A 20,671-nucleotide genomic window follows, 5' to 3' on the forward strand; every position below is an offset into this window, starting at 1 on the left:
CATAATATTTAGATGAGGCAAACCTAAATTGAGAGAACAGAAACAATTTTTCCATTATGTGTATGTGTATAAAGTGACACCACCCAATTTCAAACTTGACCTGTGTTTTGTGGTAAATTAATAAGCATTGTGTACAAGTTTTATAACACTTGGTTGAAGGAATATAAAGTAAAGGAACAGAACCTGCTTTGGGATGAATGCAACAGACACGTGATAACCCTTAGCCTGGAGGTAGGGGGATAAAAACTTGAAAAAATTGTCTTTGCATGCCTGGAATACTGAACACATATTAACTCCACTCATACTTGTTGCATATGTTTATTGGTTTTGTATTATAAACAATTACACTCAAGTAATGATGACATTATGTTTACAAAGTTTTATCCTATATTTATGGTTTATCTCTCATTTGTTTAATAGTTATAGTAATATCAGTTTTACAACATAAGATAAAAGCTCCAATTTTACATAAATGACATGAAATATGGCCCCATTGTTATGAAGTCAGACAGCCCCAACGAGATAAGGCCAGACTGTTGGTGGACACAGTGTGGTTGTTGTAAGAAAATAAACGATATTTGTTACAAGAAAGTTATATTGTTGTTACCTAAAACAAAACTAACATCTTTCTCAGAGCAGTTATACCCTATAGCTTTGGTAAAATGACTCAGTCTACAGAACATTTGCCTACAGTTGCATATCCAGGGGTAGTTTGGAGGGTTTGACATTCAATACATTTAAATAGGGCGATATGGTAGGATCCCCCAACCCCCCTTATATCCTAGGTTGGGAACCCTCATTTTTTGGTTCAGCCTCTGACCTGGGCAATTAATTTTTCTGGCTAACAGACGGCAATTTCAGCTGCCAAATTAAACCCAGCAGCATTTGTATAAGCTTTGTAAAACACAGATTCATAAGACAGAAATTACATAAATGATTTGTTATCTGATTATTATTTACATAAAATACATAAAGAGCACCATTTAAATAAGTAATTCAAGACCTAAAAAACAGTACCATTCGTTAGCTGCTAAAACTGGGCTGATTAATCAGAAATTAAAACCATTTTATACAATAATTAAATACATTAACATAGATAAATATACTTAAAACAAGACAAGCTTTTTACATGAATATAAAACAAGACAGAAATCCTATGATTACTATTTCTACACCTCCTATTTTGATCTTAAGTGAGTCTTGCTATATTGGGTATGTAGCATGGTTTTAGTAAAACTCTAACATAATAACTTGACTCAAAACCTGTAAGAACTTTGAAGTATATTTTAGTTTGTAATATACAGAGCTTTATGTCTAAGGAGGAATACAATGAGTTAAAAGTACAAACGAACAGATTTACAGATAAGAAGTTTTGTAAAAGGAAAGAATGAAGTAGAACCAAGATGTGTCACTACTTTAGATTTATATATACATCGTGATGAGTAATGACAAGGAACACATTTTGTGGTATACACATCATGTTACAACACAATATTTCTCTACGTTGCTATCTCTTCAACTCTGGCTCGTTTTGCAGACTGCTTCTTCTTGGCTGTTGTTGAATCATTTTCTTTATTGGCTGATGATGACGTTGATTTATGGTGCTGAACGTACCTGGTTACCGTGGAGACACCATCTACAAACCTGGTCTTGTATAAAACGTTGGCGTTATTAAACATTCCATCCTTCAATGAGACGACAATGAACTGAAAATAAAATATCAAAGGAAGGTCATTACGTTATATCTCGTGACGTAGATGGCGCTGTGGTCGATGTGAATCGTTCCACCGTAGATACACCATCAATAAACCGTGTCTTGTATAAGACGTTGGCATTTTGAAACATCCCGTCTTTCAAAGACACCACAATAAACTGAAAATAAAATTACAATTTGTTTACAAATCTTTTCAAATAGAAAATGTCTACCATGCTCTAAATTTTACTTCTAAGCTACTTTTTGTTCTTGCCAGTAGTTTCAAATATTTGATTTAAACTTAACATGACAATAGCAAACAACATCATGCAATAAACATTTCATTGTATAGCAAAAATTTTAAGTTAAATCTCAAAAGTTCAAACCATATCTACATATTGATAATGTTTTATATTGACTCAAATTATGAAATATCTCTATGACAGTATAAAAAGTCTAACATAAAACAAATTAGTTTTTTTGGTTTTATCCAATTTTTCCAATCCCCCTTCAAAAATTTGCTATACAATAAATGAAATAATAAATTATGTGAGGTACCAGTTTTCATGATTTAAACAAACAGTCATTTTTTTTGGCAGTGAGTTCTAATCTACTATCAAAAGGAGGATTATTCTTTATGGAAAATAATATTGATTTAATCTAGCCATTAATTTGGTAGAAATTCATTGATGTCTTTGCAATTGCAATAGTATGAACACAACTAAATTTTGTTTTGCAAGACAACAGATAATCATTCAATTAAACAATTCTACTTTTTCAACAATCTAAATTTTGTTGTTTTAAAACTAAGCTAGATTGACCATAGATATTTCTGCCAGCAACATTACTTGTGAACTGTCAATGTCCACAGTAAAAAATCAAACTTGATTTGTTTATTAGTGTCCATGATATTGTATTAAATCTATAAATATTTTGTCAAGGGGTACTTTAATGACTTGATCTGTTAATTAGTGTCTATGACATTGTATTAAATCTATAAATATTTTGTCAAGGGGTACTTTAATGACTTGATCTGTTTATTAGTGTCCATGATATTGTATTAAATCTATAAATATTTTGTCAAGGGGTACTTTAATGACTTGATCTGTTTATAAGTGTCTATGACATTGTATTAAATCTATAAATATTTTGTCAAGGGGTACTGCAATGATCATCAAGAAAGCAAAAAAAAATCCCAATCTTCAGTATCATAAGGATGGTAACTCTTAAACAGTAAATGTCAAAACCAGTAAAATTTGACCTATATTTTTATCATTCATGGCATCGGTTCACATATCTACCTTTGACTGAAGACATATGTGTTCTAATGATTGAAGTGGTAGAATCCTTATTGGATTATAGATCTTATGTATAAAACAAGTGAAACTGCCAGCTACTGCTCACTGGTGATACCCCCGCCGCAAGTGGATAATATCAATAGTGTAAAAATATGCAAGTGTTCGGTAAACAGGAAGTTGTCGAGTGATGAATCTGAAAACTCATCACACGGTATAGCTGACTTATATCAAGCCTGAAACCACATTTCAAAAATCCTGGTAGTGTAGTTCCTGAGAAAAATGTGATGAAAAATTTTCAACTTGGCTATCAGGTGTAAAATGATACAAGTGTTCGGTAAACAGGAAGTTGTCGAGTGATGAATCTGAAAACACATCACACTGTATAGCTGACTTATATCAAGCCTGAAACCAAATTTCAGAAATCCTTGTAGTGTGATAAAAATTTGACGAAAAATATTCATGGGACAGACGGACTGACGGATGGAAGGACTGATAGAGGTAAAACAGTAGACCCCCTTTTTTTCAAAGCGGGGGTATAAAAAGTTGATGTAAAATCATGAAAACTGATACGAATTGAACTGTGTAAAGTGTTATCATACAGTGCAGTGCTATTATAAGGTGTTTGACAAGGGGTAATAAGGCTATATTTGATATAAAAACTGGCTGAACACATAAGGTATGAAACAGGTGTTACCATAGCATATTCCGTAATATTTTGTTTTAATAAGGATAAATAATCTTAAAATAGAATTTTTTGGGGAAATGATCTTTAGACGTGCCAAAACAATTCATATGTTATAATAGTATATTTTTCTGTATATTTTCAGACAGTATGTCTTTATTTTTTTACCAACCTCTTAGTCTCTGTTGTCAATTCTTTTTACACAATAAATAAGCACTGCACATATATCTTCATTATTAGAAGCCATTTTCTAAACAACCATTAGCATTGTTAATAAAATTGAAAAAAAAAAAACAACACAAAACTAGTCAATAATTACCTGTGAATGTTTAAAGTGAGATTTAATCATCTGTCCAATGTTCTGTGTGTGTGATATGTCCAAAGCAGCATCAACCTCATCTAGGATATATAATGGTGCTGGCTTGAATAACAACATGGCTAAAATCAGGGACAAGGCTATCAGTGACCTAAAAAGAGAATGGACAAGATATATAATGGTGCTGGCTTGAATAACAACATGGCTAAAATCAGGGATAAGGCTATCAGTGATCTAAAAAGAGAATGGACAAGATATATAATGGTGCTGGCTTGAATAACAACATGGCTAAAATCAGGGACAAGGCTATCAGTGACCTAAAAAGAGAATGGACAAGATATATAATGGTGCTGGCTTGAATAACAACATGGCTAAAATCAGGGACAAGGCTATCAGTGATCTAGAAAGAGAATGGACAAGATATATAATGGTGCTGGCTTGAATAACAACATGGCTAAAATCAGGGACAAGGCTATCAGTGATCTAGAAAGAGAATGGACAAGATATATAATGGTGCTGGCTTGAATAACAACATGGCTAAAATCAGGGACAAGGCTATCAGTGATCTAGAAAGAGAATGGACAAGATATATAATGGTGCTGGCTTGAATAACAACATGGCTAAAATTAGGGACAAGGCTATCAGTGATCTAGAAAGAGAATGGACAAGATATATAATGGTGCTGGCTTGAATAACAACATGGCTAAAATTAGGGACAAGGCTATCAGTGATCTAGAAAGAGAATGGACAAGATATATAATGGTGCTGGCTTGAATAACAACATGGCTAAAATCAGGGACAAGGCTATCAGTGATCTAGAAAGAGAATGGACAAGATATATAATGGTGCTGGCTTAAATAACAACATGGCTAAAATCAGGGACAAGGCTATCAGTGATCTAGAAAGAGAATGGACAAGATATATAATGGTGCTGGCTTGAATAACAACATGGCTAAAATCAGGGATAAGGCTATCAGTGATCTAGAAAGAGAATGGACAAGATATATAATGTTGCTGGCTTGATAACAACATGACTTAAATCAGGGACAAGGCTATCAGTGATCTAGAAAGAGAATGGACAAGATATATAACGGTGCTGGCTTGAATAACAACATGACTAAAATCAGGGACAAGGCTATCAGTGATCTAGAAAGAGAATGGACAAGATATATAATGGTGCTGGCTTGATAACAACATGTCTAAAATCATGTATTTAAAATAACCTACTGTTCTTGTATTTTTTAAAAATAACATGAGGTTGCTTTTAACGCTTTAACAAATGATATGCAATAGTTTATTGAAGGCAAGATAATTATCTTTTCCTACATCATTAATAATTAGCGTAATTAAAAAGGCACAATTCACTAAATCCATTTTCACCTTTAAAGGAAACTTCGAGGGGAAACAACTTACCCCTCAATTCACTGAGAGATTCCCTCCATGCAGTATTGATCTATCTTTGACCTCCAACCCATCTATTAAATACTGATTGACTTTCAAGGGGAGATAACTTACCTCTGTCCACCACTCAATTCACTGAGATTCTTCCATGTATCATTAAATCAAACTTTGACCTCCAACCCATGATAAAGATTGACCTTCAAGGGGAGATAACTTACCTCTGTCCACCACTCAATTCACTGAGAGATTCCCTCCATGCATTATTGATCTATCTTTGACCTCCAACCCATCTATTAAATACTGATTGACCTTCAAGGGGAGATAACTTACCTCTGTCCACCACTCAATTCACTGAGAGATTCCCTCCATGCATTATTGATCTATCTTTGACCTCCAACCCATCTATTAAATACTGATTGACCTTCAAGGGGAGATAACTTACCTCTGTCCACCACTCAATTCACTGAGAGATTCCTTCCACACATCACCAAATCCAACTTTGACCTCCAACCCATCTAATACTGATTGACCTTCAGGGGGAGATAACTTGGCTCTAGCACCAGGCAACAATGTAGAGAAAATTGAACTAAAGTCCTGTAAAATATAAGTGTATACATACATTATTTTCTGATAAATGGCCGTATTAACTTGTTCCAAAGCCTTCTTAAAAGCCTTATTATTTTTCAGATATCTAAGAACTTTATAAACTAGTTCCAAACTTTCTGGATGACATTCTATCTGATTTTTGAAGGTATAAACTTGTTTCCGAGGCTTCTTCAAAAGCTTGATTTTTTAATCAGGGCTATTCCAGAAAAAAATGTATGGGGGGGTTGGAAGGCACATTGTATTAATAATACATGGGTGATGGGTATCAGAGCAACTTTTCACACCTTAATGCACTATAATTCTCGATTACAATTGTCTGGGTGGCGGGTGCTGACAAAAACTACCTTCCAACCCCCCCATACATTTTTTTCTGGAATAGGCCTCATGTCAGACCATAATAACTTTATTCTTAACCTTTATCAAAGCCTCAATTTTATCAATATATGACCTGATCAACTTGTTTCCTAAACTTTTTCAAAGCATCATTATTTTTCTTATTTCTAGCATTATTAACTTTTTTCCCAACCTTTTTTCAAAGCATCATTATTTTTCTGATTTCTAGCATTATTAACTTGTTTCCCCGACCTTTTTTCAAAACCCCATAATTTTTCTGACCTTATTCACTTGCTCCCAAGCCTTCTTCAAAGCCTCATTCTTTTTCTGATCAAGTTCTGCAATAACAGCAGCTATTTTAGCTTTATCATTCAGTACAATCTTTCTTTTCTTCATTAAATCTGCATACTGGAAAAGAACATTCAATTCAGGTAATAAATTCAAATTCCAAAGAAATCCACTCATGTGTGAGATTAATATTGGAATCAACAAAAATGTGCCCAAAATACAGTGGACAGTGAAAATGTGATACAATCTCTAATATTAAATTTAAAAAATTAAAATTAGAAAGATCATATCATTGGAACATGTTTACTAAGCTTCAGGTTGATTGGACTTCAACTTCATCAAAACTACCTCCATCAAAAACTTTAATCTGGGATAGACGGATGGACGAACGCACAGACCAGAAAACAAAATGCCCATAAATGGGACATAAAAACTGTAAATGAAGTCACTTTTAACATTAAAATAAGTTGTTAAACACTGTTGCCTAAATCAACTAATAGAAACAGCAGCCATCTTGGTTATTAGATCATTTATAAATTTTTTTCCACATTTTGACGACATAGATTTATCTAAATTTTCCTATCCCTTTATACCCTTGATTGTTATTCTAAAAATTCATAATATTTCTGTAATGTTTACAGAGATCCTCCATCTTTCACCAATCTATCCCTCTTCTCCCACATCTATATACGCAGGGTTTCCCCTGGGTCAATTATTTTTTTCGCAACCTCTTTCGCCAAAACAATATATTTTTCGCCACTTTATTATTTTTTTTCGCCAAGTAACATACATATATATTTTTCATTTAAAATTTACCTTTTGTTCTACCCTCCTCCCTTAAGATGATTTTGCCCCATGGTGTCTTTGATTATTCTCTCAAACTTATTTTAGAGTCTACATTTTAATGAATAAACACTAATCATTTACTTTAAAACAGATTTGTTTTTAACTTAAAAGGGAAAAACATTGTTTTTTAAACAACTTTTTCTAAATGAGGGGACCATTATACTTTTAATAATAAAGAAGATATAAGTCCTGGACCATAACAAAATTAATAGACATGTTTTGATCATATAATACCAGTATAGTTCGTAGGGAAGGTTTCTTTAAAAGAAAAATACTGATGTGCTTTTTTTGTACTAAGAAGAGGTTTTTACAACAAAACAAAAGCTTTTATCACATGAAATTGATCCCTCATTTCATGTGTAGTCATTACATTGAAGGGTTACTCTAATTCGAGGGGTTGTTCCCAACCTTTTGGATAGATTTCTTCATAACGACAGTTTTCAGTTCTTGGCCATCTTAAATGAAAAAGTTGAGACGTGAAACTATGAATGAAACATGTGTGTCACTCAAACGACTTTAAAGTAGTCTCCCTTATCAATTACCTATATAAAAGTCAAAGGATAATTAAAGTTTTCAATCAGAGATTTTTCTTGCTTTTAAACATTTTTCGTCACAACAACAGCTTTCTTTTCTAAACTATCTTTAAAAAGAGAGGAGACGTCAAAAGTTTGCTTCAAACACGTGCGTCCCCAAGTGGTAAATAAATAATGTATTTGACATTTAGCGGAAGCCATTTAACCATATCATTTTGTCAATCAACACCTTTATTAATTATTCCTTTGTTGTTGATAGCTATAAAATGCATTCAGCTGATTATTGATTTTCTGTTCAAGTCTTAATGAGGTCAAGGTGAATTCTGAGTATAGTCTGATCGGGAAAAGTCCGAGAAACTCGAAAAAAGTAAACAAGATGGAGGAAAATAAATCGTTATATATATTCCTTTCGCCAAATTCTTTTGCAAATGATGAATTTTTATCGCCACAATTAATTTTTTTCCGCAAAATGCGAAAATGGCGACCGCCAGCGGAAACCCTGTATATACGTTAGGGCTATTCCAGAAAAAAATGTATGGGAGGGTTGGAAGGCACATTGTATTAATAATACATAGGTAATGGGTATCAGAGCAAATTTTCACACTATAATCATGATAATTCTCAATTACAATTGTCTGGGTGGTGGGTGCTGACAAAAACTGCCTTCCAACCCCCCCCCATACATTTTTTTCTGGAATAGCCCTTAGAAACAGTGATTTTTGTGGGGTTAAAATTTTATGATTTTGTCTCTATATATAAAGATTTCATGGGGATTTAATTTCCTGCTTTTTATTAATAGGAAGTAATATATGAAAGTTGAATTTTCGTGATGGTTTTAATTTTGTGGATATATTCTTTCAACGAAATAAACAAAATTGAATCCTCCACGTAAATTTCTGCTTAACAGTATGTAATACTATATACCTGCTCCTCAGCCTTGCCTAACATGTTCATGGCTCTCATGTTAACACTTTTAGACAGTTTCTCCTTTGTATCTGTAAGTTTCTGGATTCTCCTCTCCGCCTCCTTGGGATCATTTGCTTTAAAATCATAAGCTGTGTTTTGTTGTCCAAAGTATTTCTTCTCATCAACTATCCAATCATAGTTTTGCAATAAACTATCCACCTGTCAGAAAACAAAGTTATTTTGTAATAAACTATCCACCTGTCAGAAAACAGTTATTTTGTAATAAACTATCCACCTGTCAGAAAACAATTGCATTATCTTAGATTTCTATCAAATGACAGTTATTTATTTCTTTATAACTACTTTCCCATAAAAGTTAACACAAGGATTTAAAGTAAATTCTTTAAAACTGATATTTGTTACATGAAAACTAACTGACTTGTTAGGTTAATGTTCTATCTCCTTAACCAAATGATTTTTTTGTTTTACTTCTTAAAATCAATCTTTTATCTGCAAAGTGTTTGCTGAATTCATATCACTACCATATGAGTAAATTTACTGTTTTTAAAAATATCAATTAATTATGTTTAAAGTTTGAATGTCCTTTTACTGTAAAGTTACCTGTTTTGCAGCGTTTTTAGAATCTGTTTGGTATTTAGCTATTTTATGTTCCATTTCCTGTATTTTTAGTTCAGAAGCATGGAGATCCTTTGTAAGATGTTTTTGTTCGTCCACCTTTTTGTTGATATCTTTATTACAAGCCTTTAGAAGTTCCTTCTGTTTGGTTACTTCAGATTGGGCCTCTTTCACATCATCCTAGAATCAACAATTTAATTTTCCTAAAGCCTGTAATTCAGTGGTTGTCGTTTGTTTATGTGTTTTTCGTTCATTTCTTCACATAAATAAGGCCGTTAGTTTTCTCGCTTGAAATGTTTTACATTGTCTTATCGGGGCCTTTTATAGCTGACTATATGCGGTATGGGCTTTGCTCATTGTTGAAGGCCGTATGGTGACCTATAATTGTTAATGTTTGTGTCATTTTGGTCTTTTGTGGATAGTTGTCTCATTGGCAATCATACCACATCTTTTTTTTATATATTAAGCTAGTTCATTCTCAATGATAGCTATATTATCTAGTTTACGTAGAATCAACAATTTAAACTTCCTAAAGCACTTAATCTAGTACATTCTCAATGATAACTATATTATCTAGTATATTGTTTGATTTCTTTTTTGTGCACATTAATATCACAAACTATTTAAACATGTTACTTCAACAGATAAAATCTAATTGGTTAATGATTTGAATCAATGATTTCCTTAGAACATTTTAAAATTGAGTATGGGAAAGGGAATTGTGCCAAAGAGACAACAACCTGACCAAAGAGCAGAAAGCAACGGAAAACCAATAGGTCTTCAACACAGCAAGAAAATCCTGCACCCAGGGAACACTTCAACTGGCCCGTAAACCAAAAATGTGTACTAGTTACGTGATTATGGACATCATACTTAACTCCAAATATATAAATGAACTAAATTCATACAATGTACAATACCTTAGTTTCTTTCATTTTGGAGACAAGATCCTCAATCTGCTCATCAAACTGTTTCATGGTATCATCGACGGTTGTTAATTGTTCTTCGTAATTCTTTATGTCTTTTTCTAGTTCTTCTACCTCAAGTTTAATGCTGTCTGTTTCCTACATAGCAATAATTATAGATTTAATAATGGAAGAATTCAAATTAAGAAAAATATTCAACCAGTGACCAAACAACAAATAAATTCACAAATGCATGTAGGGCAGTGTTGTTTTGTCACAAGTTGAATATTTTTTTATATTTGAATTCATTTATTATTCTTTTTATTACATTGGGAAATGGCCTTTTTTATAAAGTAGAAAATGTAAGATATAAGATATAATTTTCTACAAATATACAATTTGTTTTGATCCGACATTATGGACAATGCTATATTGTTGTGTGACCTCAGAGGAGTGAAATAACCACTTTTATTTCACAAGTGATTCATTGCAACCAATCTAATAATTAAATTTCATTAAATTTCTAATCTTCTAACCAAAATTTCAACAAAATGGAGGGATTAATATTTTCAATAAGTTATTAATCCAAGTTTGTAGGCTTTCAATGCCATTTAATTTTTAGGTAAACAATTGTCAAATCTTTTTACCAATCAAGAAAAACAGAATTCTTTGGTACATGGACATTGTATTTCTGCTATATTTGCAATAACACATTTACTAGAAGGTTGGATTTTAGTGGTTATATTTCTATGTGTTATTTTCTGTAGGATAGTGACAATACACTGATATTTTGTTTATTTTATTGCTTTATAATTACTTTGTATTTTTTTAATCTTCCTTGTGTTAAAATAAATATCTGACATTTTTTATATTTTTTCCTTGATTGTTTTATATATATACCTGGTATTTTTCTTTCTTCTTTGTTTTATATATATACCTGGTATTTTTCTTTCCTTGATTGTTTTATATATATATACCTGGTATTTTTCTTTCCTTGATTGTTTTATATATATACCTGGTATTTTCCTTGATTGTTTTATATATACCTGGTATTTTTCTTTCATTTTTTTGCTTGATTCCTCCCTCTTTTTCTTAGATTTCCCTACATTAGTCTCTGCCTCCTTCAATTCTTTCTCTCTGATGGCTTTAGCATTCTTTATTTTATCTTCCAGATCTTTAACTTTCTGTGAAGCTTTCTTTTGTACTTCTTCTGCATTCTTTGTTATTCCTTCTTGTTCACCTATAATAAATATTACATGATATGGAGAATGGGTTTAGGGTTTCCACATACAAATGCAGGATGCACGTAGTTAAGACTGTTTTGTGATAATAAGCATTGTGTATAAGTTTCATAACACTTGATTGAGGCAAACTTATAAGTAAGAAAAAATTGAACCTAAAAATCCAGTAATTTTATTTTTATAAAGGTGCCTAACTCAAGAACATTAAAAGTGACACCACCCAATTTAGAACTTGATCTATGTGTTGTGGTAATAAGCATTGTGTATAAGTGTCATAACATTTGGTTCAGGCAGACTAAAGTCAGATAATGGAAACCAAAAAATTCAGCAATTCTTATTTCTATAAAGTAGCATAACTCATGAATGGAAAATGATGAATATAAGATAGACTGACCTATGGAGGCCTGGAGTGAGTTGATTTCCTCTAACTGTTGATGATGAGAACTCTAAACTTAACCTAATGAATATAAGATAGACTGACCTATGGAGGCCTGTAGTGAGTTGATTTCCTCTAACTGTTGGTGATGAGAACTCTGTTCCAGTCTGGCCTTTAGTAATTCTGATTCATTCACTTTCAGATCATATTGTTGTTTTATAGTAGTATATCTGTGTAACAAAGAAATTTATTAATTAAAATCACATATCAGTGATGTCAAATTAATTGACCCACAGAATATTAGCTGCTGAAAGGTTTGCCTTTGTTATGTCAGCTTCTAATTAGTGGATTTTTTGTGTCAAATATTGTTTCATCTACTAAAAGGTTAGTATTTTTACACATATAAATATTACCAATTCATATATTTTGACAAATTTGATTCTTTCAGGGATAGTCACATGTTCTACTATATTTTCAAAGGTAGAGAGAAAACGGTGGAGAGCAAAAGCATATTGCACAGCAGTTATTTTTAGAATATCTAATTACCGAAAAACTTTGTGACGTCATGTAATGAATTTCAAGATATTGTTAAACTATCGTTAAACATTTTGAAACAATTGATATCTGTGATTGATTATTTGACGAAAAAAATCTTCAAATACATAAGATGACTAAAAACGAATGTGTCCATAGTACACGGATGCCCCACTCGCACTATCATTTTCTATGTTCAGTGGACCGTGAAATTGGGGTCAAAACTTTAATTTGGAATTAAAATTAGAAAAAATATCATATCATGGGGAACATGTGTACTAAGTTTCAAGTTGATTGGACTTCAACTTCATCAAAAACTACCTTGACCAAAAACTTTAACCTGAATTTCACACTATCATTTTCTATGTTCAGTGAACCATGAAATTGGGGTCAAAACTATAATTTGGCATTAAAATTGGAAAGATCATATCATGGGGAACATGTGTACTAAGTTTCAAGTTGATTGGACTTCAACTTCATCAAAAACTACCTTGACCAAAAACTTTAACCTGAAGCAACGGACGCACAGACGGACAAACGAACGGAGGCACAGACCAGAAAACATAATGCCCCTCTACTATTGTAGGTGGGGCATAAAAAAAAGCAATCAAAACAACAATTAATATTTTGTTATTGTCAATAAAACAATATGATATCTATAAACTTCTCACAAAATCAAATGAAGATTTTGATACAAACATGGTCGGAAATTAATAAAATAAAAAATATAGCCTTTGTTCGAGGTCAATACAGGATATATTGACCCAAAGAAGTTTATTCATCTTGGACTTCGTCCTCAGTCAATATACTTCTTTCAGGTCAATATATCCTTGTATCGACCTCATACAAAGGTTATATTAGTATAATATGTATCCAGTATGTACACTTATATAGAATAAGTATATAAATAAATACCTATCAGCAGTTTTCTTTATCGAAGCCAGTTGGTTTTCAATATGTTGCAATTTTTCTGATTTCTCTCTCAATAGTGTTTCTGTTTCTTGAAACTGTTGAAGTTTCTGCAGAATGGAACCGGTCTGAGCCCTGGCACCTGTAATAGTAAAGAGGAGATATAAACCCACAGAATAGAACTGATCTCAGCCCTGGCACCTAAATAAAGGACAAAGATATATTGACCAACACATAATATATTAAAACAAAGAGTAATCAGTGTATAGTGAACTTTTTATTATATGCTATATATGAATCTACCTCCTGTTAATGTTTCACTTTGCACTATATAGTGACCTTCCTCCTGTTTATCTTTCATTATGTGCTATATATTGACCTACCTCCTGTTTATCTTTCATTATGCGCTATATATTGACCTATCACCTGTTTATGTTTCATTAGGTGCTATATATTGACCTACCACCTTGTTTATGTTTCATTATGTGCTATATATTGACCTACCTCCGGTTTATCTTTCATTATGTGCTATATATTGACCTATCACCTGTTTATGTTTCATTAGGTGCTATATATTGACCTACCACCTTGTTTATGTTTCATTATGTGCTATATATTGACCTACCACCTGTTAATGTTTCAGTATATGCTATATATTGACCTTCCACCTGTTTATGTTTCATCATGTGCTATATATATATTTAAAACCTACCACCTGTTCATGTTTCATTATGTGCTATATATTGACCTACCTCCTGTTAATATTTCATTATGTGTTATAGGAAGCAATACACAGTTAAGAAAAAAACTTAAAATTGACACTCATAATTTTTAAACACCCTATTTCCCCTCCTTTCTAACAAATAACATGAATAAGGCTTTTAAATGTTTGTGTTATGCATGTATATATTCATAGAAAGAGAATATTCCATAGAATTGATTTCTAATGGTCATTATGGTAAAATATAATCTCTTTTGGGTGTAACCATGTCAACAATCTGCATTTCTTTGATACAAAATATAGCAAAAAAGGGGGATGAACATGTCACAAAAGTCTCCAAAATTTTGTCCAAAGGAAAATTTCAATCAATTACAGCGATACCTTTCCTGAAACCATAGGTTTATATCTATCAAGTGGTCCAAAAAAAATGATTAGCATTTCTGCTCATTTTTCCATAAAATTGAATTGAAAAGATTGAGGACAAAATCTTTGTTGATAAACACTACAATAATTTATGGACCAATGGGCGGTACGAATAGGAAAATATGGACTGTCAATCATATAAATGGCCTATAAAACAAGCTGAAAACAATCTAAATGTTCATATAAACCAACTAAGAAGGTTATATTATTCTTCTATTATCTAAAAATCTATTCTATTGTACAAAAACTTTCATATTTAAAAAATTCACCATGGCCATAATGTGAAACTTAACTTCTAACTGTGTATTGCTACCATATATTGACCTTCCTCCTGTGTTTGTTTCGTTATGTGCTATATATTGACCTACCTCCTGTGTATGTTTCGTTATGTCCCATATATTGACCTACCTCCTGTTAATGTTCCAGCAGGATCAAAGGAATCTCCTTCCAATGTGACAGATTTCTTCATGATTCTCTCATCAAATGTCACTTTCTTGGCAGTGTTCATGTCATTACAGATGAATGCAGAACCAAACACGAACTCCATTGCTGCCTGCAGATCTTTCTCAAAACCAATCAATGATAACGCAGTGTTAACATTACCTTTACCAACCTAAAAATAGAAACAGGTTCTACAATCAAGGACAATACTGTGTGGAAACGACTTTTACCAATCTAAAAATAGAACATGTTTCACAACGAAGGACAATACTGTGTGGAAACGACTTTTACCAATCTAAAAATAGAACATGTTTCACAACGAAGGACAATACTGTGTGGAAACGACTTTTACCAATCTAAAAATAGAACATGTTTCACAGCCAAGGACAATACTGTGTGGAAACGACTTTTACCAATCTAAAAATAGAACGTTTCACAGCCAAGGACAATACTGGGTGGAAACGACTTTTACCAATCTAAAAATAGAACATGTTTCACAGCCAAGGACAATACTGTGTGGAAACGACTTTTACCAATCTAAAAATAGAACATGTTTCACAACCAAGGACAATACTGTGTGGAAACGACTTTTACCAATCTAAAAATAGAACATGTTTCACAGCCAAGGACAATACTGTGTGGAAACGACTTTTACCAATCTAAAAATAGAACGTTTCACAGCCAAGGACAATACTGGGTGGAAACGACTTTTACCAATCTAAAAATAGAACATGTTTCACAGCCAAGGACAATACTGTGTGGAAACAACTTTTACCAATCTAAAAATAGAACATGTTTCACAGCCAAGGACAATACTGTGTGGAAACGACTTTTACCAATCTTAAAATAGAACATGTTTCACAGCCAAGGACAATACTGTGTGGAAACGACTTTTACCAATCTAAAAATAGAACATGTTTCACAGCCAAGGACAATACTGTGTGGAAACTACCTTTATCAACTCTAAATAGAATAAAAGATTGTCGTCAATCACAATTTAATTTTGGATGTAACACGTCTTCAGATTGGCTGACAGTGTTTTGTCTAACAGATCATAGACGTAATTTTGTCATGTGACTTTGAAATCATCAATGCTTAAAATAGAATTTAGAATTAGATTATAAGGAATGACTGTAATATTTTTACTGTCTATTGGAAATAATGTGATGCACACTAAACGCCTGTATAACCCACTACGCAAGTTACTCAGTGTGCACCACAAGTTTGATGTTACTTCTTAATAGACATCACCCCCTCTATCAGTTAATTAACTTACAAGATCCTCTGCCTTCCTGACAACTCCCTGATCTATACACCTGGCCGATATTTTATTGAGAGGTATGATTGTATATCTTCTCCTCAGTTCACCTTTCTGAAGCAGTTTTTTACCAGTAACTTCTGTATCCACAACTACATTGTATAACTGAAAAATAAAACTCTAAAATTTATATCAAATGTTATAGGATAAGGGTGAATTAAGGATACATAAAAAAAAGTAGACTCAGTAAAAAATTGGTTTTCTCAAGGGGGAAGGGACTTAAATTGAACATTTGTGTCATTAATGTAGAAGGCATGGTACACAAATTAATTTGAATTTCTTCTTAACGATTGTATTACCATTTTGACAAGTTTTACAATCTATAAGTCAGGTAAAGTACACTGAAAATACCTGTGAAATAAACAATGTTTTGTCACCTATATTAAGCTAAAATTGAATGCTTAAAAAAATGCACCAAATGTCACACTGAAATTTGACTTGAACTTAATTTTAGGTCAATAGATTAGTAATATTCGTCAAATTATTTTATTTGCAATGAATTGAGAGACAACCTTGCAACTTTAGGTTGACATTTTTGTTTATGAGTTTGTAGCGATATCTACCTTTCCACCAGCAGCTACTTCCAATGCTGTTGCAGTTTTCACATCTTTAACTTTTATCAGTTTACAAACCAGACCATGAACTTTCCTTCTATCAAAATTCTTCTCTGGATCTTTGTAGTCAAATTGTAAGTGGGGAAATCTGCAAAATTAAAATTATATTTTTTTATACCCTAAATGCATTACAAAATAAATGGAGAATGAGTCCATTGAACACAGATAATGCCCTTGCATGCATATAACATTATAAAGGGACATCACTGGTGAAATGTATAAATGAAACCACTAAAATTTGAAATAAATATGTTTTCTGGAAAAAAGCATTGTGTTTAAGTTTTGTAACATTTGAGTGGCAAACTAAAGAAAGAGAACAGAAATTAATTTTTGAATGTATGGATGGACAATAGTAACCCATAATGGCCTCTTTGACGCTGTGGGGGCATTTAAATATTAATCAATTAAACGTTACAACTGTTTGTCATTAACCATCCTCATATATTTGATTAACTGTAAATTTAGAAGTTAAAGCAATCCACATTACTATGTTACTGTGTAGATCCCATTGTTTAAACCAGTTTTTTATGGTATCTTTCGCCTCCATTTTATCCTTATCATACATATCTCAATATCCCTAAATATACTCATTGATTTCTAAATTTATATCTCAAAATCTATGCACATTTAGCTAAAATCTTTCAGTTTGTAAAGCAGGTCACCATGTTTAGTGAATTAGAGTAAATTATTTTTTAAGGAATGTGTTCTGAGGACATATATGCCCCAGCTTAGGCTTCCCAATTTTTTAAAGTTAAAAAGGGGCATTACTGTAGAACAGTAAATAACTCACCATGTAAATGATCTCTGTCCAAGTTTTGTACTTTTAAGCATTATGAATGAGTTTAATAAAATTTGGGTGAGGTGAATTGAAGAAACAGTGCAGAAACAAACAAAATTAGCAATTTTCCAAGTAATAAAAGTGCATAACTATAAAAGGGTATGCAACTCGCTTCCCAAATCATAAATCTGTCTGCAAGTTTTGGTCTAAGCATTGTGTTAGTTTCATAAAAACTTGCAGGACTGCTGTTCTACTATGGCGACAAGTTTCTTGAGGAGAAAAATCCAGCCTCATAGATATAGTTGATGAAAATTTGGTAAAAAAAAATTTTGGGCCAGTTACCTGCCAAATTTATTTAAAGACAGATGAGTAAATATATATCTACTGTTGAGGATTTCAATAAGTCTGACCTGGCCTCTAAAGTATCTAGTTGTTCTTTCAGTCTATGAACTTCTTGTGACAATGTTCTTCTTTCTCCAGCTAACCTTTCATCTATTCCTTCTTCATAACCCAATTTCTTCATTTCATTCTATTTATATATATGTTGTGTACAAGTTATCATTTTGTACAAATTATAATTTGTACAAAAATATTGTACAAATTATAATTTGTATTTTGACTTTGTACAAATTGTAATTTGTACAAAATTTGACTTAAATTTACTTATAACTTGTACAATAATTTATTGTATGGATCTTGTTATATAAAAGCATTGATACACACCAAAGAAGTTGTATTCCATGACCACACAATCAACCTTATTAACAAAATACAGAAATATTTCTGTATCATATGTTTGAGTATGTGAGTGAATTATGGCAATGGGAATAACACAGAATCATTAAATTTTGCTTTTCACACTCTTATATGCCCCAAAAATATAAAAAAAACTTTCCTGCTTTTATGGCGAATAAGGAAGTGTACAAATATTGCTGTGAAAAAAAATTCCTACAGCAGTTCAAATACTGTACCAAAATTCTCCAGATGCAATTATTAGACAAATGTATAGAGGACTAGTTGTGGTACGATCGTACTGACATTATACCCAATAGCAAGTTCTTATAATTTCTGTTTTTTTCATGGTGATTTGTCTTTGAACTGTTAGTCAGACAGCGCACGGTTCCTGGCACATATGATTTATTTTTCAACGTTAGTGTTATCCTAATTGCTTCAATTTCTATGATACTATCAAAATTGTCACTGGGGCAGATATCAGAATTGTAACTAAGGCCAAGTTTTATTATACTATTATAATTTTTATTGGGGCCAATTTCTATAATACTATCAGAATCTCCTCTGTCAGAGGCCAATTTCAATAATACTATCAGAATTTTGAGTGGGGCTAATTTCTATTATACCATCAGAGTTCTTAGCGAGGCCAGTTTCTATGATACTATCAAAATTGTCACTGGGGCAGATATCAGAATTGTCACTGAGGCCAATTTTTATTATTTTGTCAGAACTGTCACAGAGGCCAAGTTTTATTATACTTTTAGAATTTTTACTAGGGTCAGTTTCTATAATACTATCAGAATTTGCTCTGTCAGAGGCCAATTTCTATAAGTCTATCAGAATTGTCACTGATGACATTTTTTATTATTCTATCGATCAGAATTGTCACAGGGGCCAATTTCTATTTGGCTATAATAATTAACTGGCATGCATGTACCAATTACATTTGCTGTCTCTGAGTGTTTTTGCATTTTGTAAATAAGGTTAAGAAGGTTCTATAGTGTGTATCAATTATTTATTATAACACAATCCATACTATAAATTGTTGTACAAGTTGTAAGTGAATTTTAGTCGAATTTTGTACAAATTGTAATCTGTACAGGCACTTTTTGTACAAATTACAATTTGTACAAAATGATAACTTGTACACAACATATAAAAAAAAAGATAATAAATCATCTAATCTCTGAAGTTTTAAAATACAAACTGTGGTATCCATTTTTCTGTTGGTACCAATTGGTTGTATCAATGAAACATTGTATTTTATGGATACTGTATGTCATAGTTTTGACCTCTTGACAACTTGGAACTTGAATTTTATCAAAAACACATTAATAGTTCATCTTAGGTATACTTTAAAATCCAGAAATTAGTGCATCACAAAAAAATCAATCCTTGTTTAATATTTTTTGGTTATTAACATGTACAATAAACAGCTACATTAAATGCTGTATTACCAGTTGTATTTGACAGACTTAGATATGATGTCTTGATGGCTTCTTTATCTATAAAACAAAGGTTTTCTCTATGGTGTTCAATACAATGTTATGATTCTATTGCAAATTTTACTTTTTGGACAAATTGTGCCAACCAATGCATTGATAAAATTATCATTTGTATTATTCTGTTATTTCTAAATTTTGCATACATTTCTCATGAAACTGTATTTATCTGTACGTTTGGCATATTTGCTTTTGATTATGTCCAAACAACAATATTTTTACCTCTAAGTTTTGCATGTTTTTCTTGATAGAATCATAAGCAGAGCTAATGGTAATTGACAATATTTTTACCTCTAAGTTTTGCATGTTTTTCTTGATAGCATCATAAGCAGATGTATCTTTCTTGTAATCTTGTTCTGTTTTCTTCACTTCTGCTTGTTTCTTCTTCACTTCATCTCTAGCATGCTTTAATCTAGGTAATAATTCATTAAAGTAAATATCTGAAGAATAAAACTATTTCCAATGGATTCTTATAAGTTGTTGAACAGTTTGTTCATACTGTGTGTTGTTGTATACCACTATCCCAGGTGAGGGGGACTGTTTTAACCGCTTAAAAAAATGTTTAAATCTAATCATATTTGTCATATGACACTTTAAATAAAGGAACCATTAATTCAGTGGTTATTTTCGGTTTGTGTC

At 32.0% G+C, this 20,671-nt stretch overlaps 1 protein-coding gene across 4 annotated transcripts in view; it reads right to left on the reverse strand.

Moving 5' to 3' along the window:
* Positions 1-304: 304 nt before the first annotated feature.
* The window catches only part of LOC134698126 (structural maintenance of chromosomes protein 2-like), a 36,230-nt gene continuing 15,863 nt past the window's right edge, over positions 305-20,671 (reverse strand). Inside the window, exons 10-24 of one of the 4 annotated variants that reach the window (XM_063560419.1) lie at positions 20,324-20,444; positions 18,209-18,327; positions 16,970-17,108; positions 16,365-16,511; positions 15,056-15,260; positions 13,510-13,645; positions 12,166-12,290; positions 11,490-11,683; positions 10,459-10,602; positions 9,524-9,718; positions 8,921-9,121; positions 6,612-6,737; positions 5,833-5,984; positions 3,993-4,140; positions 305-1,706 (exon numbers count right to left, since the gene is read on the reverse strand). In XM_063560419.1, coding sequence (XP_063416489.1) covers positions 1,500-1,706; positions 3,993-4,140; positions 5,833-5,984; positions 6,612-6,737; positions 8,921-9,121; positions 9,524-9,718; positions 10,459-10,602; positions 11,490-11,683; positions 12,166-12,290; positions 13,510-13,645; positions 15,056-15,260; positions 16,365-16,511; positions 16,970-17,108; positions 18,209-18,327; positions 20,324-20,444 — 2,359 coding nt within the window. In that variant the 3' untranslated portion in view covers positions 305-1,499. Of the gene's footprint in view, positions 1,707-3,992; positions 4,141-4,200; positions 4,307-4,698; positions 4,805-5,029; positions 5,136-5,832; positions 5,985-6,611; positions 6,738-8,920; positions 9,122-9,523; positions 9,719-10,458; positions 10,603-11,489; positions 11,684-12,165; positions 12,291-13,509; positions 13,646-15,055; positions 15,261-16,364; positions 16,512-16,969; positions 17,109-18,208; positions 18,328-20,323; positions 20,445-20,671 lie in introns of those variants that run through there. The other 3 variants (XM_063560427.1, XM_063560437.1, XM_063560444.1) reach the window with 3 other exon arrangements.

Source organism: Mytilus trossulus, chromosome 1 (assembly GCF_036588685.1).
Source record: "Mytilus trossulus isolate FHL-02 chromosome 1, PNRI_Mtr1.1.1.hap1, whole genome shotgun sequence".
Taxonomy (NCBI): Eukaryota; Metazoa; Mollusca; class Bivalvia; order Mytilida; family Mytilidae; genus Mytilus; species Mytilus trossulus.